The sequence below is a fragment of the Bactrocera dorsalis genome, chromosome 1 (genome assembly GCF_023373825.1).
Source record: "Bactrocera dorsalis isolate Fly_Bdor chromosome 1, ASM2337382v1, whole genome shotgun sequence".
Taxonomy (NCBI): Eukaryota; Metazoa; Arthropoda; class Insecta; order Diptera; family Tephritidae; genus Bactrocera; species Bactrocera dorsalis.
This window is the reverse complement of record NC_064303.1, coordinates 82,718,490-82,742,462: the sequence shown is the minus strand read 5'-3', so window position 1 is coordinate 82,742,462 and position 23,973 is coordinate 82,718,490. Positions and strand designations below refer to the sequence as shown.

Here is a 23,973-nt window from a genome sequence, read left to right as displayed (position 1 = left end):
CTGTGGTTAAATTTTTGGTTAGATGACACATGAGATATCTTAAAAACAACTTGATAATATGCAAAGGGTGATCAATTTCGAGGTTCCCTTATTTTTGAAAAGAAACACAGAAATTTCAAATTCAATGGCGACTGTTTATTATCATTCGAAAGAACGTTCTTTGGCATTTATTTTTGAAGATTATCTCTTTTAAGTGTTGGCCGTGGATACTTCTCAGATGGTACATCCATTGAGTCTAATTTTCACTGACTCTGTCGGGTATTTCGAATGGTGATGTTTTGCTCCAAGGCCCGAATCGAAACGTGATTGTCCGCATAGACAATTTTGGAGGCAATCGACCGACTCAAAACGTGAAATTATCTACTTACAGAAGAACTCTCTTCATAATTCAATGTCTGGGAAGTGGCACCGTCCTGTCGAAAGCAAATGTTGCCAAGATCATGAGCTTCAATTTCAGGCATCAATATACGTAGAGCCGGTTATAATGGCGCGATAACGGTTGCCAATAACGGTTACGTTCTCACCGGCATTATTTTTCAAAAAATATGGACCGATGATTCCACCCGCCCACAAACCACACCAAAGCGTTGTTTTCCTGGATGAAATGGCAGCTCTTGAATCTCGAGCGGCTCCAGTTCTTGCGCAAGCTATAGTTGCTGCCAAGCGGCGCCGGATCGACTCTCCACGGTCTTCGCGTCTCAGATGCGGCTGCTATATTTTCTTCACTGCCTGTTGGACGTAAGTCCACGCAGTAATGAATGCTGGGTCTCAAAATGGTAGTAGGCCGAATATGTTGACCATAAGTTGAGCGAAGTGCGCGAAGCAAGTTCTTTATAGAACGAGAATTTTTGTGATAAAGTTGAACGATTTGTAAAAGCTGTTCAGGCGTATGTCTTTCCACAATGAAATGGTAAATAATGATGAACGAAACTAACATGATAGCGGGACACGATTCACGGAGGATCTGTAAAAAAAAGACTATTGAAAATATCACCTCGAGCAAGATAAGCAAGAGCGTTTGATGTTTGATGCATCATAAAGGACTGCCTATACGCTCTAAATTTGGACGGAGCTTTCATATTCAGTATAGGGAGTCTAAAGGATGGTATAGACCGACTGCTTTAATTATTTTTAAAAGAAAAACTTTGCTATATATAGAGTATCCTTTAGGTTAAGTTTAATTGTAAGGTTAACTTGAGTGCGAATTTTTTACCCTGAACAGGGTATATTAAGTTTGCCACAATGTTTGTAACTCCTAGAACGAAACCTGATATACCCTTTACAGTCCACACATACATATGAATATAAATTATCAGTGTAACGAGCTGAATCGATTTAGCCATGTCCGTCTGTCAGTCGACGTATGCGAACTAGTCCTCTAGCTATTGAGATATCGATCTGAAATTTTGCATCAGTCCTTTTCTAACCAAGAAGTGACTCACTTATTGGAACCGATATAGCATATAGCGGTCATTTAAACCAATCGATTAAATTCAGAAAAAAAAATTTTTTATACCACTTTAAGCAATAAAAAATGCATCTGTGAAAGGTACTCGCATTATAGCTTTGGTACTATCGAAGTTAATGTTTTGTTTCCCGTTTTTAAATATCTTCAATGCACATATACTAACTCCCATAGGGAACTCGTTATATTTTTGTATATACATACGTATGTATGTACATATGCTATCAGTAATTGTAAATCACTATTGGAGGTGTGCGATAAATCTGTACTTGTGCATTGTTACAAATGTATGTATGTATGCATATATACTATATGAACAGGTATTGACTCGCGAGTGACAAGCCCTTGAAATCTAAACATGTGTACTGACTGGAATCACGTACAACTATTTCTGAGCGTCATTCAACAGCATCGCTTCGCCGCGAACCCGCCCACTTTCCAAACACGAATGCCAACACATGCAAATTGAAACTAACGTAATCGGTAAATAAGATTAGATTACGTATTATATGGACCCGAGTGTGCACTTTAGTTGAATTTTGCAATTGCTTGTAAAAATGAAATTCACAAGTTTTATTTACAAATTTCGCTCATTTGATTACTTAAGTATGCCGCTGTTATATACTGACGTTTGCAGACGTACATATATATAATATTATATAGTAAATTCATAATGATTTCACCAGTAAGCAGAAACGTGCCTTTTTGGTAAACAAACATTTCATATTACAAAGTCAAAACGGCAAAGAGATTAAATCGCTTGGAAAATGTGCCAATTTTTAATCATAATAACACAATTACATACATACTTATATATGCATATAATTACATAATCGAGTTTCAGCAAAACAAATGATGTGATTCAGTTGCACCGATCAAAGGTTGATTATTGCCAAGTAAACTGTAAACTACTTACACACAGACTGCTCTATATATTCAAACTATAATTATTACGAACAAGCAAATACTTAATATTTCTCGGTTAATATAACAATTAGGGTTATCTCAAATTGATTCTACAGCATTATCAAATATTTATTACTTTAAATCTGGAGAAACTGATAATCCAGAAGTGGTTTTAAAACATAAGTCTTCAGTTCATATCCTACAACTGGAATCAAGATGAGCTTAAGCCAAAATTCACCAAAATAGGAACTCAGCAAAATTGGCAATCCGAAATACCCTTAGCTACTTAAGATATGCTGAATATTTAAAAGGGTTATCGGCTAAAAATTACTTTAGATCGCCTCTAAGCGGTTGGTTTTGGCTATCCAGAGGGTACTTGGTCTAAGACCGGAAGTCGTGAGCTGTTTGAGCCATATGCAAAATAATCGCTTTTGGCCATTCTTAAGTGAATGACGATCAGAGAACTTTCTTCACTTGCGTGAACTTCTACACAAGGCTCCATCCTCCAGACACTTACTTTTCAATTAAATGTTTGATTAATATTTCTTCTGCAGCTGCTTGATATATTGTATATCAGCGCTTGCTGGCCCGATAACAATCTAAATAAATATTGAAAATAATCTTTACTCCTCTGCTTTTTTGACGAAACTTTTGCCAACCAATGACTAAAAATTAACTTCACCAGGTTCTAGTGAAGAAACATTTCAAATATACGTCTGTTTTAAGATCTCAGAAACAAATCAATCGCCATGATAAATGAAATGCCTTACAGGGCACCCCGGGAACGCCGTTGCTGTGCCCATCCGCTTTATGAACTATTTTGCGAAAGGATCTTGGATTTACAAAATTACACTCAGAGAAGCCAAACGACCATCAAACGCGATTCCGTTCGGTAAATTGGTCCAAAACGATATGGCCACCGATACCGATTTTCTCAAGAAAATTCTGTTCAGTGATGAAGCTCGCGTTTGATGCATATTTGTTCAAAAATGGTGCCGGTCTTAATGTTACAGTCAATAAGGAACGCCATAGAGTCATGATTTATGAACTATTCAAGTCTAAATTGGAGGAGGAGATGTGGAGGACCTTTGGTTCCAATAAGACGACGTTATCGTTATGGAGCCAAGAAAATAATCAAATCATTGAAGGCAACTTTTGTGTATCTCACGTAGTGGATCTATGGCTTGGCCTCCAAGATCATTATATTAATAATAATATTTAATTTTTTGAAGAGAGCTTTTCATTGATGGAAGTACAGCGTTATATAAATATTTAAATCAACATTGACAAACGCGATGGCGGCAAGATTATAACATCGACTCTTAAGAAAAAAGGTATTATAAAAACAAGTAAACTTTCTCTACAACTTCTTCCGATCAGCTTGCATAAAAAAATTAATTTGGTTTAGCTATAGCTTAGAAAAATATAAAAAAAATGACGATGTTAGGTATTCTGACTAGTTAGATGATTCTACAAATGTTAATTGAGCCTACTCTATTATTTGAAATCAATTAAGGAGTCAATAGGGTAATCCTTTTTCAATTTTTTTTTTTCGAATTTAGAATTAATGTAGAAACCCACTTTACCATTGGAAGGTTTCGAAATAGGCCCACAAATAATGATATCGCTCGACGTTCGTAAATTAAATAATTTCCTTAGAATTAACTCCTTACTGAAAACTCCCTCACCTCTTCTCTAGCTTTTCCTCCCCATCCATATATCCCTCGTCGGAAAAAGTCGTCACGAGTAATCTCTACGATGTAGTGATCCAAGTTTTCAGGAATGCAATTGGAGGAGAAGGGAATTTCGAAGTGTTCTTGTTCAGAAGTTCGGAAGCATTCTTATTCTCAGCATCCTAATGTTTACGGGTGCTGAGTGTAAAATGTCATTAAGTGCTATTGTTGGTGTACTTCACAATACACCTGAGATGCCTATAAGAGCTGCTCCTTGGACATGTTCAAGCTTATTAGCAAATGTTGGAAAGCGTCCTCCACCAGACGAATACGCCATAAAATATTATTGGTTTACCTAAGGTTTCGTAGAGCCCTATAATAATATCTCTTGTCATCAAACAAACAGTTGTCGCACTCGCGACTTGGCTCACACTTCACTGTTGAACGTCATAACTTCGAAGTCGTAGAGAATTTCGTCTATCTCGGAACCAGTATTAACACCAACAACAATGTTAGCGTTGAAATTGAAGGCAGAATAATTCTTGTCAAAAGGTGCTACTTCGAACTGTGTAGGAAATCGAGAAGTAAAGTCCTCTCGCGAAGAACAAAGACCAAACTGATCTGTTGAGTCGATGTTACGAGTTTTCGAGAGAAATTTTTTGCGGAAGATTTTTGGTCCTTTGCGTATTGGCAATGGCGAAAACTGCAGTGGATCAAACGATGAACTGTACAAGACATACTACGATATTTATATAGTTCAGCAAATAAATAGACAGCGGCTACGCTGGATAGGTCATGTCCTTCGTATGGACGAAAAGGCTCCAGCTTTGAAAGTATTCGACGCAGAACCCGCCGGCGGAAGCGGAGGAAGAGGAAGACCTCTACTATGTTGGAAAGACCAGGTGGAGAAGGACCTGATAACACTTGAAATCTCCAATTGGCGCCAATGTTGTAAACTCGGTCATATCCGCGTAAGCAGTGGAACAATTTCGGAATAAATTTGTCTGATTGGGTAGCATATACATACATATGTAGCTGTCTTACAAGCTGTAGTTATTGTAAGATAACTGTTAAGGTTTTTTTGTTTTGATTCCTATAGCAACACTAATTTCACCTTTAATCCGCCGAGAATTCTTCGGGATTGTTTGCACAATCGTTGTTGCACATCGCTATTTGCTCGACATGTTTATTTTGCTGACAATGGCGTTTTTGCGACAACTAAGCAGATCACACATACATACATATGTATACGGACTTTGCACCCAACTATCGCTGATAGTTGTTGCTGGGCTTGCATTTCCCAGTAGAAAAGATAAATTGTGGGTGTGAAAATGAAGAGCGCCAAAGCGCAGCAAATAAAAGTGAGCAAGTGATCGCAGTGGCTGGCAGTAAATATATACTTGCATATAAATATTTATACATATGTACATATATGGTATATAGCAGTGTGCAATTGCGATTCGAGGGTGGGGAACTTTCTGCAGCCATTTGGCTTGCTGCAGTGGGATAAAAGGGAGCGTTCGGACTAATTATCGCAAAGCAAAGCAAAAACAATTCGTATGTGTATGTGTGTGCTTATGCGCTTAAAAAGATATGCGTATGTGTCCTTAAATAAGAGCAAGTGGACTTTACTTTGTTTGAGATATGGACCAAGCCTTGTTATGCCTCTCCAATGGCACAAAGGTACGGTTATTCAACCTTATGTCAAGAAACTGGCATATTTCATCAGCAATTTTAATTGCACCGTCACATGTAAATATAGCAACGAAAGATAAAATTAAGCATTTGGGTACGAAAGTAATCGTTTTACCCTCTTAATTTGTTTGTAGATATGTTTGTGTAAGTGGGTGCTTAAATTAAAAATTTTCATTGCGCAGGTCTTCAGCTTTTTTGCATAAATATCGTAAATTTCGCAAATATTTTAATTTCGTATTTTGGGATCTACACTCCGTCGCCGGTGTAGGTGCCTTTGTTATTGTTATCGTTGCGCTTTAGCTGCTGCTGCTTGTTGTTGTTATTGCATGCGTATGGTGCTTTATTTGATAGTGGCTCCGATTTGAACTTCTTACAGCAGCAGCAACAGAAAAAAATAATAATAATGGAAAATAAAAAACAAAAGAATAAAATTATACATAAACAAAGACAAAAGAAATTATGATAAAAAAATAAGTAAAAACAAAAACAACAATTACAGCAACGTTTACTGCGATCCTCAACCTGTGCGGTATGTGTCTGAACAACAACAACAATCACAATAACAACAACACATATGCCCGCACAAGTAGGCGATTATTATGTCCTTCCGTCTCTCCAATTTCATTCGCATAGATTTTTTAGCAGCCGCAACGACAACAACAAATATAAACACAAAAACAACGCTCCACTAAAGAAGCGTATCAGGGAATGACCCCTTTCCTCACCAACAATACATACATATGTACATATACTTGCATTTTATCTGCTAACTAAACTGCCGCCGATTGAGGTCAACGACTAAAATTATTTCACCTCACGCTCGGGTGGGCTGACTGCGTCGCTGCGTGCTTATTCATTCGTCGCGTAACGTGCAAAAATTTGTCAAGTGCAACGTTCCTTCGCGCACAAATAAATCTTAAGTTCGTGTATTTTCGGCGTTACGTTACTTTTCGACCGTCATATTGCCGCGCTGGTTACTGACCCCATTGTTGACATGCCGCCGCTACCGCCGAAACCGTTACAGGTGTTGCTGCTGTTGCTGGTGCTGCCTTTTCAATTTTCGCATTTCGCTTTTCCTCTTCGTTGTGTGCGCTCTGCGTGCTTTTCGCACAAGTTCAGCGTTCTAAGGATTTTGTTGTGGGGGTTCGTGCAGGCAAGTGCAACACCCTTTCAGGGATGCCCGCTCACAGCTGAGCGTCGAGGTCACTGCGCTGCCTTGCCAGCCGGCCTGGCTGCGGCGGGTGATTGGCCCCACCATGGCCTGTGTGCTAATTTTTTGTCGAAATACACATACATACATATGTAAGTATATGTGTGTAAGCATGTATTTATCATGTGTTTGTGTGTGTTGTGCGAAATGTTTTGGTGGCGGTCAGCTAACTCTGTGCGTTCAATGAAATGCTCAAATGTCAATGTTATAATTTCGGTCGTTCGCTTTTGCTGATCCGCAGTGAAAGTTCAAAGGCTTTTTGCACCCGGTAGTGGGGTAGCTTCCTAATTTGTTCAAAATATTGTTATATTTACCGCATGAATGAAGTCACAACGCCATTTAAACAAGTGAAATATCAGGCTATTAGCTTATCGGAACTTGTGATCGCTTCAAAAGTACTCTTGATATACATACGTACATATACAAAAGTAGATATGTAGATTCGTATCTGACTTTTGGAGATAACAGTTGCATTTGTGAAAATGCCCGTCCCAAATTATTATTCACAAAAAATGAACTTCACTCAAATTCATTTTTGCTTTCTACGAGTACATGCAGACATACAATGTATAGTTTATAGACATATGTACATATGCTTATACAGATAAATGATGACCTTAGATGTAGTTTCTATAACAGCAATGAATAATAATGAGATACACTTTGAGTATAGGAATCCCTATCGTCTGAATTTTATTGTGGAGTTATTGCTTAAAGGGAACCGGAAATGATCAACAGTATAAAGACACATTGGAATATATTTGCTTTAATTGAATGTTTGATGTTTCCAAACACAAAAACGTGGCTTAGAAGCTTAGGAGAAGAATATCCTTCATAATTCGTAAGTTTCCAAACAAGTTTCAATCAGTTTTATATAATACTATATATAATATTGGTTCGATCTGAATAATTTACTCGGAGATTTTACTGTTGACTCCGACAATAATCCCTGCTACATTTAGTAAAGGATCAGCATAATGAAATATCTTGCCAAATAAAAAAGTTTTCCATACAAGAACTTGGTTTTGATCGTTCAGTTTGTACGACAGCTATATGATGTAGTGATCCGAAATCGGCAATTTCAAAAAATGAGCATAATCTTGAGTAAAAACGGAAGTGTTGAAATTTTCGCGTATATGCTGCTGAAGATATCTTAATTGACTCAACTCTCACACTGATCATTTATATAAGGTCTATATATATTAGGGTGTCCGTTATTTACCAAATTGATTATTTTTGACGAGACGCCCCTTAAACTTTTAGTTTTCCATCTAAAAAAAATATCAGACCATAAAAAGCCCTTAATTTTCATAATAAACCTTGCCCCAAACACGATACATTTCCCATTGAAATTACATGGGATTTTTTTTGCCACTTTTTACAAATATTTGTTTTTCTCTGGAACTTTCTCGTTTGTAGGAATAAAAAAAGTCATATTCTTATACAGAATTGAATGTTCTACAAAAAATGTCTAGACAATTTTTTGATATACTCACCCCTTTAAAAGTTATTCAAGGTTAAACTTCTGGGTAATTTCTGGAATTTTCGAACTTTTACGGCAAATTGAATTTTTTTTTTGTAAAATTCAATTGTTTGTTCGCGTTTTATATATATATATATATATCAACTATACATTGTATGTCAATATATGTATACATATATTACAAGGTCTCCGACGTCTCTTTCTTAGTTATTAGCTAAAATAAATTTGATCGAATTAGGAGATATTCGAAAGATGAGAAAGAAAAATTTTGGGTTTATCGTATAACAATATCTTAATTATCGAAAGATTTGGAAAATAGGTGTGAGAGAAGCTCCCAATCGACCGAAACCAGTGATCAATTAAGGGGCAACATGAGTTCACGGGTTTTAAAACATCAATTGTTTTATCGTCTTATTTGATTCTACAACATCTCTAGAAATTTCAAATGGATCTGAGTAATAGTTTCGGAGATATAGCCTTGAGAACTTGTGTGCTCGAGGCTTGCCAAGCTAAGTGCGGCGTCTCTAAACGCGTTTTTTGCGAAATTATATTTTTTAAGGCGGTTGGCAAGATTTCTCGAGAACTACTTAACTGATCTTCATGAATTTTTACTAAGTTAAGATTTTAACTAAAACACGTAATTTTAACTTTAGATGATTCTGTAAGGAGTTATCTGAGAAAAGTTAAAATTATTTTTTTCCCAAAATTTCAGAATTTCAATGTTTGTCATTTTTATATAAGAAAAAAATTGTTAAAAAAGGCTGTTTTTTATCCGAGGAAAGCCATGTAACTCCTTAATAGTTCTGGGTATTGCTGGGAGAAGTTCAATCGTAATAAATCCGAGTTTGGACGTTGATATCTGTGAATGATGAAACATGATTCCGGTATTGTACTCCTGATTTCAATTGCCAGTCATCCAATAGTCTGTTGATAAAATGTTTGTCTATATTTTGGGATGGATTTGTATCGACTACCTTTGAAATTAGCGCCAATGACTAGTGTAAAGCGCTACTGGAATATTTAAAGAACAAGTTTTCATCATATTTTATACACAAATATGCACCGTTATAATACGTAGGCTGCTATATATATATATCTCTGACGTAGGCAACACTAAGTGTTGCCAGGTGCAATCTGACATTTCCATTGGAAAGTTTGACATTTTTTAGCATAACATCACTCAGAACGTTTTGTCATTTAATCGTGAATTGTTTTATTTACAGGGAATTAAAAAATACAACGCGGCCAAAAATTGTAATAAAATCGTGAACATTTTCGTGCGAACATTTTACACAACTTACGACGGGGATTATCACGACAAGAGTGCATCGATGAACTAAAATCTTTGTATGGCTATGAAGCAGCATCCTATAGCACTGTGAAAAACTGGTACAACGAATTCAATCGTGGCCGACGCTCGCTCAAAGACAAATTCCGTGAATGTCGTCCAAAAACAGCCGTTGTGCCAGAAAACATCGATGCCGTACGTGAACTGATAATGCAAGACCGTCATGTAACATACCTTCAGATAGAGGCATGCCTATGCATTTCTCCCACCAGCATACATTCGATATTGCATGAACACCTGGCCGTAAAAAAGGTTTGTTCTCGTTGGATCCCGCGCAATTTGACAATCGCTCAAAAAAAGGCTCGTGTGGATTGGTGTAAAGAAATGCTGAAAAAATACGATCGCGGTGCTTCAAAAGACGTTTATAAGATCGTCACAGGTGACGAATCATGGATCTATGCGTATGAGCTCGAAACAAAACAGCAATCGACCGTGTGGGTCTTCCAAGACGAGCCAAATCCAACGAAAAAAAAAGAAAACCATTTTCGTCGATAAATAGGCCTATTTTCATTATTAGGCCAGAAATATATAGCAGCCCTCGTAAAAACACGCTCACTCAATTTTATTAAAATAACTTACATATTGACCGATATATGCGGTATAAAGTCACCTGGAAGTTCGAAAATTTTTTTTAGGTATATGGGGGCTAAAGGAAGTATTGACCCGATTTAACCCATTTTTGATACACAGAATTACTATTATCAGGAAGGGTAGTCGAAAAAGTATTCTCGTATTTCTAATCGAATTTTAACTTATTTTTGTATATTTGTAATAATAAATAAATAAACAAATATGTACCATTTTGGTCGACTACTTTTTGTAATTTTTCCACTAGAGACATTATTCAATCAGTGCAAAACTTTCATCAGAAATTTCGAAATTTTAAGAACGGAAACGAGTGAAGAATTGTTCTGCTACACGAACTGGACAGCATCGTTTTTTGGTTAAATGAAGCTTAAAATCTCACCTTTCCAACACTGTATGGGATATCACAGTGCGATTGGTAGAAATGAAGATGTACGACTGCAGCAACACGTACATATTGACAAAATACGAAAGGACTTTTTCGACTGATTTGAATTGAATGATAATTAAATGTTCATTAAAGCATTTTTTTTTAATAATTAACAGTTATCGCAAAAATTACCTCGCTTTGTAACAGAAAGCAAAAAGTAATATCCATTTTTTCACAAATTATCAGACGGGCCATGCGTCACGTGGGGTTATTGTCGGCACTCAGCATGCAGCTTTGGATTGCCTTCATTATAACTGGCCATTTCCAATTGTCCCTTAAGCCACCGCATAAAAAAACTGCGCATAAACAAAAGGAGCAAACCGGAAATACATTATTTCCGTTACTGTCAGCATTTTTTCGAATATATGGGTGCCAGAGGGCATGTGTATTAGTGTAAATTTTTTGTGCGCAATAGAATTACCATGCAACTAATGGATTTGCATACGCCGACGTGCGTTAGCAGTGGAAATTACACTAGCATATGTATTAAAATGAAATTGGCGCAAAAAGAAATTAGCGACAATGAATAAAACAAGACCTGCGCCGTCGGCGAATATGCACAGCAAACGAAATGGGATTATTAGCCAGCTAACTGGAAGAGATTTATGAACGAGAAATGGAAAATCTGTCGGTTTTGGCTTTGGTTTTAGTTCATTAGGAAAAAATGTGCAGAACCAAAAAGGAATTTTATATTTATTACAGATTTGCATTGCAATTTCCGCTGGATTTCGTTTTGTTTTTCACGTGCATGTATTGGTTATGTTATAGCAGAAGTATTTGTAATATTTCCTAATTTAAATAGTCCAAAATTTTCGTAGTTGAGCAAATATGAGAATTATCATTTCGAATTAGCCAGAGCGCCATCTGTGCTGTCATTCACAAATATTGGTAATGCATTCCACAGCGGAGACGCCAACCAAATCAAATGGTGCTGCACACCGCTACTCTCAGTTTCGAACTAAATACTTCGAATGCTTATATTTGAATGTTCGAATTCACATGGAACTAAAGAACAACAAATTTTCAAGCATTTTATAAGGTAGAAATTAAATAGCTTTTTATTTATACCTACTAAGCGCTTGCTTAATTTCGATCCAATGTAATAAATATGCGTATGCATATGTATGTATGTATATATGTACTTGTATAACAAGAAAGTATAAAATTTGCCACAAATAAGAAATTAACTAAACAACAAGTAAGGAAGGGCTAAGTTCCGGTATGACCGAACATTTCATATATTTGCAACTTGCAAGGATTAAGGCCTGGGAAGTACCTTCAAGTACATATGTACATAAGGCTTGTTAGTTATAATGGGTCTAGACCGAGTTTTCACCTGATTTTATTCATTCTGAGCATAAATATGCACCGTTATTAGAAAAACACGCTCTCTCAATTTTATTGAGATAACTCACATATTGACCGATATACATATGTACATACATAAGCGGTATCAAGTCACCTGGAAGCTCGAAAATATTTCTATTAGGTACATATATGGGGCCTAAGGAAAAGATTAACCCGATTTAATCCATTTCTGACAAACGGTCGTAATGAGGAAAGAATTATCCCTGAATTTCAAATATATATCTCACATATTGACCGATATTTTCGAATTTCGAACTACTAGGTGAATTTGGGAATTTGGTTGTTGTAGCTTTAGTAGTTTAGGAGATATATGTATGTACATATATGTACATTAAACTTATTATCAGTTACAGCTTGCACAGATGGACAGAGAGTCTCAGGGATTTCTTCTTGTCTCTTCATCCTGATTTTAGCCTTTTGTTTAGTGATGAAACTCACTTTTGAGTTATCACAATCATATTCCTTTAAAAATCAAATTTCTTCCACAACCAACGCTACGAATTCATGTTGATGCGGACGACTTTTGGTTCCACGCGATGCGACTCATGATATACGGCCAACGAAACCATAAATTTTTTGAAGGAAAGTTTTGGTTAGCCTGTGTTTATGCGATTTAACTCCGCTGGACTATTTTTGTGGCATTATGTGAAGTCGCTTGTAGGTAAACCCTAATGATTGATGCCTTGGAATAAAATAATAGTGCTCCAATTGCTGCAAAAAAAAGTCGAAAATTATGCCTTTCGACTAGAATTTATTCGAGCCAGCCATGGCAGTTACTTGTCCGAGATCATTTTTACAATATAATGACAAACCTCTTTATGTAAAAAATATTGCAAAACTAAATTCTTGGACAAAACACTAAGTTAAGTTAAGTTATTCTGCCTACTATACATAGACTATACATAACAAAGGCCCACTGTGGTGTTACTGTAGTAGAAAGTCTGACCGTAAAGGGCACATTTTAAGTCATCTTTAGGCCCAATGCGACTCATTTATCAACTTGGTAGATAGGCAGGCAGCTAGGGCCTGATGGTCTATCTACACTTCGTCCTGATTATAAATTTCGCTTTTATTCCTGCCCTTTACCATGTGAGCTACTTTAAATTTTTTATATACTGAAAGTATATGTAAAGGGTGATTTTTTAAGAGCTTGATAACTTTTTTTAAAAAAAAAACGCATAAAATTTGCAAAATCTCATCGGTTCTTTATTTGAAACGTTAAATTGGTTCATGACATTTACTTTTTGAAGATATTTCATTTAAATGTTGACCGCGGCTGCGTCTTAGGTGGTCCATTCGGAAAGTCCAATTTTGGGCAACTTTTTCGAGCATTTCGGCCGGAATAGCCCGAATTTCTTCGGAAATGTTGTCTTCCAAAGCTGGAATAGTTGCTGGCTTATTTCTGTAGACTTTAGACTTGACGTAGCCCCACAAAAAATAGTCTAAAGGCGTTAAATCGCATGATCTTGGTGGCCAACTTACGGGTCCATTTCTTGAGATGAATTGTTGTCCGAAGTTTTCCCTCAAAATGGCCATAGAATCGCGAGCTGTGTGGCATGTAGCGCCATCTTGTTGAAACCACATGTCAACCAAGTTCAGTTCTTCCATTTTTGGCAACAAAAAGTTTGTTAGCATCGAACGATAGCGATCGCCATTCACCGTAACGTTGCGTCCAACAGCATCTTTGAAAAAATACGGTCCAATGATTCCACCAGCGTACAAACCACACCAAACAGTGCATTTTTCGGGATGCATGGGCAGTTCTTGAACGGCTTCTGGTTGCTCTTCACCCCAAATGCGGCAATTTTGCTTATTTACGTAGCCATTCAACCAGAAATGAGCCTCATCGCTGAACAAAATTTGTCGATAAACACATTTCGAACCGAACACTGATTTTGGTAATAAAATTCAATGATTTGCAAGCGTTGCTCGTTAGTAAGTCTATTCATGATGAAATGTCAAAGCATACTGAGCATCTTTCTCTTTGACACCATGTCTGAAATCCCACGTGATCTGTCAAATACTAATGCATGAAAATCCTAACCTCAAAAAAATTACCCGTTATATTAAGTTCGTAATGTCCAGAAGAAAAGTTGGACTCTATATAAAATATATACATACAATATACATATAAATGATCACAGTGACGAGCTTAATCGATGTTCCTTTGTTTATATTCTCATTCGTGACACAGTTTTTGAGATATCAATCTGGAATTTTTAACATGTTCTCTTCTCCTTAAGAAGCTGCTCATTTGGCGGAACCGTCAATATCGGAAAACTATCTTATATATAGATGCCATACAAACTGAAGGATCACAATCTAGTTGTCATATAGAAAATTATTTTTGGCAAAATATTTTAACCAAGTTTATGACGGATAGTTTACACAAGACAATCTCCGAACAAATCATTCCGATCGGAGCACTATAGTATATATCTGTCATACAAACTGTTCGATCAAATCAAGATTAAATATAAGAAATGCACTGTGAAGGCTCCGACGTAGCCGAAGTTAACACTTTTTTGTTTAAAAATTCAAGCCACAATGTATATTTGGTGTACGCCAAAGTCTTTTACTTCCAATTGGAAAAAACTGGCAGCGCCAATGTGGACTCTAATTATTTGCCAAACATCTGTTCACTTACAATCCAAATTCTGTGGATGCCGAACTGTGTGCAGCTGTGTGTGTATGTGTGAGTGTGTGACGAATTGCTAGCAAAACAAAAGAGCCGAGAAAGCACACAGCAAAAGGTGGAGAAAATCCGGTTCCGGTATGCCACAATTTGTTTTGCGAATTTCGCCTTCACCGCCACTCACCACTACACCGCTGACCGACCAAAGCATCAGTTTGTTTTGCTTCGATTTGGCTTTGCTTTGACATTTCGCTGTGCTGTGGTGCCGTCGCTTGCAATGCGCTCCACTACTTGCTGTACGTGCTGCCGATTTGTTTTCGTTGGGCCCATTGGCTCCCATACACCCGTAGCACCCATTCGATTTGAATTTATTTTCGATTTGCTGTGCTTTTGCTTTGGTAAATTTGCTTTGATGGCGCTCGCGCATTTCGATTCATTCGGCGCTGCGTTGGACTTCGGCGTTCAGTTGTGAGTAATTCGCCGCGACGTTTAGACGTTTCCCATTAGCTTTGTGAGTGTTAATATTTTTCCAGTTTTTTGGCGCTTTGCCGTTTGGACGTTGATTTGCGCTGGTCAAGTGGTTGCTTATGGGTGATTTAGCAATTTGGTGGCCTTATCGGACAAATTATAATCGGACACATGTGTATGTGCGTGTGTGTAGTTGGCTGTTGGGTGAAGCAGTTAAATGTCATTAATGATTATTAGTAATATTTTGGTGCGTGTGTGTGCGCTAGCACCTGCGGTTGTTTTTGTTGCCACCCACAACTGTTGTTTTCAACCAAATCGTAGTCGATTAACGGCATTTACGGCACACGAATTGCTCAAGTGATCGCCTTAACTTTGTTTGTACACACATCCACGTGCTTGTATGTGTGTGTAGTTGTGGTAAGTGTTTGTGATTGCAACGCCGCCGGTTTGTAAACAATCCGATTGTGTTATTGGTATGGGCTTTTATTGATATTGTTTTTGTACGCTCATTGCAACTTATCTTCAAATGATGAAATGAATTTGGCGTTTTATCACACGAAATTGATCTCGAAAGCCGCAATTGAAAAAAGATTTAAATACAGTCGATAATAGTTTGAGTATATAAAATAAAAAAGGAAATGAAATTGATTAAAAACAAACCAAAATTTATAAAACAACAACAATACCGAAAAGAATTTCAAAGGAAATGATAATTAAAAAAAAGTGGAAGTGTAAAAGTTAAGTAAACGTAATTTAAATACTAAAAAAGCAGTTAAAATATATTCGATTAAAAAGCATTAACACAAGTATAGTGATTTTTCAAAAAAAAAAAAAATTCATAAAAGTGATTATTTTTCTCCAAGATAATCCATTCAATGTGCCGTTAACTTCTTGAAAATTTTAATGTTGTAAAAATTTTCGAAATTCGTATGAAAAAAGTTAAAAAAAAATTTAAATATTCGCTATCTGTTGTGTTTATTAAACTATATAAGTATCAACATTGTGGTTTTTCTACATTAACACGGGTGCTTTACCGTCATGTTTGACGTTTCTTAGCAACTTGAAACTAAATTTGGAAACAAAACTGCAACAAATTGAGGATTTGTTCGGCGTACAATGTCCCGACGCAAACAGTTAAATCCAAAGCCGCTTAATAAAGGTAAGTACCGTTAAATATGTATTTATAGGTGCAACTTAATGAAAATTTATTATTTAAGAGTTTTATGTGAAAATTTATAAAATATATTTTTTCCGACATTATCCAACACTAAAAAGTATATGGTGGACCGATTTAACCCACTTTGGCACTAAATAGTTAATAGTGGGGTCCACTTAATTTTATAAAAATATTACACACATTTATCGATACATACATTTTGAAGTCAACCTAGTGGTCGAAAATCCCTATATGTAAGTATTAGACATAAATATTGGGCCTAGAGGACTGAACCGTTTTTGTCCACATTTAAGAACAGATCAGATAATTGTCAAGAATGGACGCATAAATTTACAGATATTTTCCATATGAAGCTTATCTTATTCGATACCTGGAGCTAGGACAGGTATAGTTCGATTTCGTAAATTCTTAGATAAGAGTTGTCACCAGTTTAAAGAGGTATTTGTATTAAGCACAATTTAATTAATCATTCATTGGTTTCAAATAGTGGAAACTTTGGTGGACCTAGCTTTAATAATCGGTGTGCTGTGTATATATAGTCTATTAGGGGATGGGGCCATGCCCACTTTTCCAATATCACTACGAATGCGTCTCTCTATTGTGATCATGTTTTAATTTATTAATATTATTATTATTATAACTGTTAAAGTTGTGTGAGCCCATTTTCATAGTACGTTCCCTTTTAAAAAGCTGGTAGATTTCTTCCTCTTACGTGGGTTTGATTCCAGAATCATAATAATACCAAGATCTCTGTGAATCTTTCCTTACTTACCTTTGACTGTACCACAGCCAACATGTTATTTTTGGAACGTCTGTATGATTGCCAATAACGTGGTATTACGTTCCAAGGGACACTTAATCACGGAGTTCAGGATGCTGAGTAGAATATCTCACGAGTCTGTTAGAATTAACGAAATTTCACCATACAAAAAATGATTCTTGCTAATCTTGTCCCCAAGCAGATTGGGAGCTAATCTATTCAAAATCTTCCTGTGCGACTTTGATTTAGTGCCACTTTTATATCAGCAGGCAGCGGATATTTCCGGTCAAAAGTTACCGATAGATACTTGGGTCCACATATTCGGTACCTTGGTGAGCGGTGCCACGCCCATCGTCCAATTTTCATACCGGCTCTTATAAAGCCCTTTCATACCATTTTGGGTGTAAAATTGAATGTCTTTGTTATATTGTATTGTGATTTTAGTAGTTTTTAACAGTACCGTTACATGGGGAGTGAGCAGCCTTATTTTCCGATTTCATCCATTTTCACAGTTTAGGTAGGGTTATTTGCAAAGGTTTCTCAATATATATAATTATCTGCAGGAACATCTATTATATATAGGACATATAGAGCTGGGTTTAGCTCATTGCCCCGAGGTATACCATCCCTTATCGGTCGTTCATCGCATATGAAATTAGTTCCATTTGCATTAACATTCCTATGTTGAGAACAAGGCTCAACTGTTTTAAGCAATTTAAAAAGTATTTTCGAGTTTTCATGTTTTAAGGTCCGATTCTGCCATATATAATACAATCGATAATTTCTTTTACCTTTTTGAGGTTATATACTATCCCTAATGGTGAAATTCAGTTCAAATTTATATATTAACATTCAAACTGATCTTTTCACAAAATAGTCGAATGCGAGTCCAAAGCACTAACATTACTGAAACGCTCAATGAAATGCTAAATTTATCAGACCGCATTTTTTTATCTCTACTTTTAAATGAAAACAAATTAAGTCACACAATTTCACAATCAAATGTGTATGTGTATGTGTTTTTTAAAGATAGATATGCAAAACGTATTTATTTTCAGCCCAGTCGTTTCCGGTATCGCCTATATAAATTTATATCTCTAAAGTTTTTTATACCAACCCGCATCAAAACTCGGCCCGGAAGCGTTGTATCGCAATTTGATATGAAATGGCACCACAGCACACTCGATAAAGAAACGCTAAATGAATTAAGTTTCGCTCATTTATGCTACAAACATGCATGAACTTGTACTAGTGCTCCAATAATGTTATGTCTTAAGAGAAATTTATTTTGAAGGAAGTAGAAATAGGCTGCTACAGTAATCATTCGATAATTGGAGCATATAAATTTTGTATTTTTAAATTTAATGACACACCATTGCAACATCGGAAAAACCAAAATAGAATTTCCAGTAATCTCGTATATTTTCCGTGACTTTCGTTTCTTCGAACCTAAAATCGTTCGAACGATGGAAACTGATTTTAGTAGTGTGATATTGACCCGGGTCCTCATTGTAAACAAATTTTGTTAATTTTATTAATGGTGCCAGCTGAGTTGGTAGGTAACTGGAGCTACTCAAGCAACTATAGCTCACACTTATTTATGTTAAGGAGTGGCATTAAAGTAGTAATCATACATACATACATATCTGTAGCGATATCAACAACGATGGTTTAACTCCATTATAATAACTCTGTATTTTTAGAGGTTTTAAGAGTTTGTTCAAATTATTGCCATCTTCTCATATTACAGATCAAGTTTAAATATATTATGGGCTATTTTAAGTAGCGAATAATTTCGTTTGGTGTGTTTCTATAAGTTTGGCATGGATTAAATTAAAAGGAACACCCAGGTTTCTCATTATTTGCGGAAGTCAAATTTGATCGCATTTCAGCTTAAGTAAAGACGTTCTTTACAGAATAGTTGTTGTGAACTCGTAAGTCAGGTGATAAGTTGTTAGGTTAACTGCCGTATAACTAGACGATCTCATGTAGCGCGCTCAAAAGCTATCTTTAAGAAATTCAATCGTAGCGCATCAAGAAAGAGATGTTTTATATGAAAAACCCTTCTTTCATATGTAGAAACAAAGTCTTGAAGATTCTTTTAACAATAATAGGTTTTTGACTACGAAACGCAACCAAAAAATAAGATAAACCAAAGAAAATAGTTTAAGTAAGGCAGTAATCCGGATAGAGGACTTAACTTTGTTGTAGAGAGCATTCGAAACTACGTAACGGAGGTCAAACATGTTGCTGACTTTTCTGCAATAGAATTTTTTTTCTAAACATCGAAATACATAACAACAAACGTCAACAAACTGATTGGACCTTATCAGTGTGGCTTTAGACCTGGAAAATCAACAACTTACCAGATATTCACTCTGTTCCAAATCTTGGAAAAGACCCGTGAAAAGAGAATCGACACGCACCATCTCTTCGCCGATTTCAAAGCTGCTTTTGACAGCACGAAAAGAAGCTGTCTTTATGGCGCTATGGCTGAATTTGGTATCCCCTCAAAACTGACATTGAGCCATACTAAAGCGTCCGTCAAGATTGGGATGTTTCAGAAAAGGCGACTCTCTATCGTGCGACTTCTTCCATCTACTCCTGGAGAAAATAATTTGAGCTGCAAATCTGAATATAGAAGGTACAATCTCACATTCTTCTATCTTGGAACCAGCGTTAACACCAACAACAATGTTTTATCATGATAAAGAACACATTCTACAAGTCACTCATCATCCTCGTCTTGCTATGTGGTGCAGAGGCACCTGCGGCGTACCGAGTTTTCAAGAGAAAGGTTCTGTGGAAGATCTATGGTCCTTTGTGCGTTGGAAACGGCGAATCCCGCAGATGATGGGACGATAAGCTGTACGACGATATTGATATACATATGTATTATAGTTCAGCGAATTAAGAAACAGCGGCTACGCTGGCTAGATCATGTCATTCGAATGGATGAAAACTCTCCAACTCTAAGAGTATTCGACGCAGTACCCACCGCGGGAAGCAAAAGAAGATGAAGACCCCCACTACATTGAAAAAACCAGGTAGAGAAGGGCCTGGCTACACTTGGAATCTCCAATTGGCGCCAGACAGCGAAAATGAAGAACGATTAGCGCTGTTCTAAACTCGGCTGTAACCGCGTAAACTGTGTCTACGCCAATAAAGAAAAATAAGAAGAAATACATAAAGTGGACCCTGCTTTATAGTTCACACCAGACACCAAATAATTTTTGTTTTTCACCTATCACGGAATTAAAGTGCGAGATATACGTCTTCATTTTCATGTCGAAAATAGCGGTTGATGTATTCAAATCTAATGTTTTTGAGATAATTTATTTGAAAATATTTTAAAAATTTGTACAAACAAAGATTGATTGAAATAGAGGTTACGGTAATTTTATCGCGATACTTTTTTTTTGAGTGCATTGAAAAAGTTAGTAATCCATGCACCGTGTAAGGGGTTTTCAAAAGCAAGGGAATCCCCCTTTTGGCTCAGGATAGAAGGGAAAACTGAAAGAAGAAGAAAACTGACTGTTAAATATGGATAATTATTGTTTTTCTACCATTTTGCTGTTATTTTGTTTTTTTTTCTAACTAGCACAACGCTCAAAAGTGTTTCTAAAAATAAGTTTCCTAAAGATTTTCTAAAAAAAATTCGAACTTTAAAAAAGTCATCTCCCAACGGTATATAGACAATTCTTGGCTAGACAGGTGTGTAAGAGTACAGGTATATGTGTTTGTAAGCGTGTGCAATGTAATAAAAAAACGCATATGAAACATTTCCGTGCTTAAATAACGGGTGAGCACGTTTTATTGATTACACACTGCGGACTGCACCACGGTTCTTTACTAAATGTTCTTTGTTTTTGTTGTATGCTGTTTTCGCATATTTAGTTTTTTTTTGTTTTTGTTTTTGGTTTGTAGACAAGAATAATATGGAGCAGCAGTTGAAACGCTTATCTCCATTGAGATATGCAAAAGTAAAATACGACTTAGTTTAGAAATAATTATATTGTACGACCCGCATAGCCACATGCTATGGAATACCTGCAGCTTTCCTGCTAAGGTGCGAAGTTGAGCGGTCGTGAAGTAGTTAATTGAAATAGATTGCGAATGCTCGATAGTGTAGAAGGTGCCATAAGTTGTGGCATTTAAATAAAGTCGTATTGGCAGTAAAGCGCGATAATGTGCCAAACTCACACACACACACACAGACGCACACACAAACATACACGTGCGCACAAGTGCATCCGGCTGAGGGTGTATGGGTGTGTGGAATGCCGGCGATACATCAACTTAAGTGGCAACAACGAAATGTAATTAACTAATAAGGTGTGACCAAGCATCACAAAAGAACAAACTAATAAATTTGTCTGTAAACTCAGCCACAAGCGACAAAAGAGAAGCGAAGGAAACCGAAAAGCTGTGAAAAAGTTAATATGTCAATAACCAGCGAGCGCTTTCAAATATTTACAACAAAAATGCTGTACAACAAAAAATAATAAAATGTTAGCAATTTGAAATATTTTGCGCCTTGTTTGCTGTTATTTGAGTTACACTTGCCATATGTATATGTATGCATCTATATATTATATATGTAGACATACATATGTACATATGTATGTTGTGTTCTGCACTTTTGCTTGGCTTTTATTTGCCTCACAGCTGTTGTTTTGCAGCTGGTCAGGTTCTGTTTATATTCATTACAACTGTTACACGCCCAGACACCGTGCTAATAACTGTACATAAATAAATATGAAATGCAATTTATATGCGAAGTCATAACTTGAGTCTCCGCTGCCATGAACTAGTTTGGTCGCACGTTTTGGGTTGTAATCCTGCTCAAACATCATTGTTATAGGACTTTTCCAGCAGGGAAGTGGTAATATAACATCATTCAATAGGTTTACATACGCTATTCGGTCCATGATGCCATTGATCAAATGTTTAAGTAGGATCGATAGCATGTACGAAAAGCTAGCCAATATCATAATACTCAGGCCACCACGTTTAAAAGTTTTATAATATTAGTTTACTTGGAATGATCTTATGTGTTTGGTAGTGGACGGATATATTTTCTGAACTCAATTTCTCTAAACAAAAGCAATTTTACCTTTATTCGTCCACAGCACATTCGTCATTTTGTAGATGGCCAATCGAAAGCATGGCTTCTTTTCAAAGCACTTTCCGGGGCTCATTATCTTCAAATTGTTTTCAAATAATCCTCTACGATTTGTAAGAGTAGTAACCGAGAAGCTTTTTCTTCTACAAGGTTATAGCCGAGATAACAACAGCGCGCCAGTTGTCTTTTCTTTTCGAAATTTGGCTACAATTCGAGATACTAAGTGCAGCCAGGTCCTTCTCCACCTCATCTCTCCAACAGAGTGGATATCTCCTTCTTCCTCTGCTTCCCCTGGCGCGTATTGCGTCGAATACTTTCAGAGCTGGAGTATTTTCATCCGTACGGTAGACATGACCTAAGTAGCCATCGTAGCCGCTATCTCTTAATTCGCTGAACTAAGTCAATATCTCAAGTCAATATCTCAACTCATAAGATGTTGTCATCATCCATGCTTCTGCACCATATAGTAGAACGGGAATAATGGGTGACTTATAGAGTTCGGTTTTTGTTCGTCGAGAGAGAACTTTATTCCTCAATTACCTACTCAGTTCGAAGTACCACCACTTGACAAGAGTTGTTCTGCGTTGAATTTCGAGGCAAACGTTGTTGTTGATGTTAATGCTGGTTCCAAGATAGACGAAATTATCTACGAATTCGAAGTTACAACTGTCAACAGTGACGGGGGAGCCAACTCGCGAATGCGACCATCTTTTTTTTTTGATGATAGGAGATATTTCGTCTTGCCTTCGTCCACTACCAGATCCATTTGTTTCGCTTCCTTATCCAGTCTGGGGAAAGCAGAACTAACGACGCGGTTATTGAGACCAATGGTGTTAATATCATCGGCGTACGCCAGCAGCTGTACACTCTTATAAAAATTGTGACTTCTCAATTCAGTTCTGCAAGTCATATTATTTTCTTCAGCAATAGGTTGAAAAAGTCGCACGATAGGGAGTCGCCTTGTCTGAAACCTTGTTTGGTATTAAATGCCTCGGAGTGGCCCCACCCGTTACTGACTGTGATTTTGGTCTTGCTCAATGTCAGTTTATACAGCCACACTGATAAGGTACAATCAGTTCGTTGACGGTGAGCTTTAATCTTTCACACAATACGCTCTATAAAACCTTATACGCGATGTTGAGGAGGCTTACCCATGGTAATTGCTTCAGATAGGGAGGTCTCCCTTGTTGTGGATTGTGAGCATGCATCAGCTTCTTTGTATAATATGATCGGACGAACGCTGTCCCGACGGTTGAAATTTAAGTGTGCTCTGCCTTATCAGTTCTTCGTCGCCGTATTTTAATATCTCGGCTGGTAATCCTTCGGCCACGTTTTGTGGTCGTGCAATGGAACGTCCGCGCCATTGTCATCTATTGCAGATCAAAATGAGATCTCTTAACCGACGCTGTTGTTTCTTTTTCATTGAGGGCGTTTTTGACGTTGCGGGTCCCAAACCCAGCACAAAACCCTGTTATCGAAATATAATATAGTACAATATTGTCGTGCTCCTACGCATACTTTTCGTCAGCCACCATATACAGGAACTGCTTCCATTCGGTTAATTTAATAATGAAATTAAAAGGCTATACTTTTTTGTATAAGTATATTTCTAATCAAACTTCAACTTATTTTTTCTATGTAGTTA

General features: G+C 36.8%; 1 protein-coding gene across 1 annotated transcript in view; it reads left to right on the top strand.

Moving 5' to 3' along the window:
- Positions 1 to 16,143: 16,143 nt before the first annotated feature.
- Positions 16,144 to 23,973, top strand: part of LOC105222013 (zinc finger protein ush) — a 210,996-nt gene continuing 203,166 nt past the window's right edge. The window contains exon 1 of the mRNA XM_049457567.1: positions 16,144 to 16,425. Within this exon, the coding sequence (XP_049313524.1) occupies positions 16,383 to 16,425 (43 nt within the window). The 5' untranslated portion in view covers positions 16,144 to 16,382. The remainder of the gene's footprint in view (positions 16,426 to 23,973) is intronic.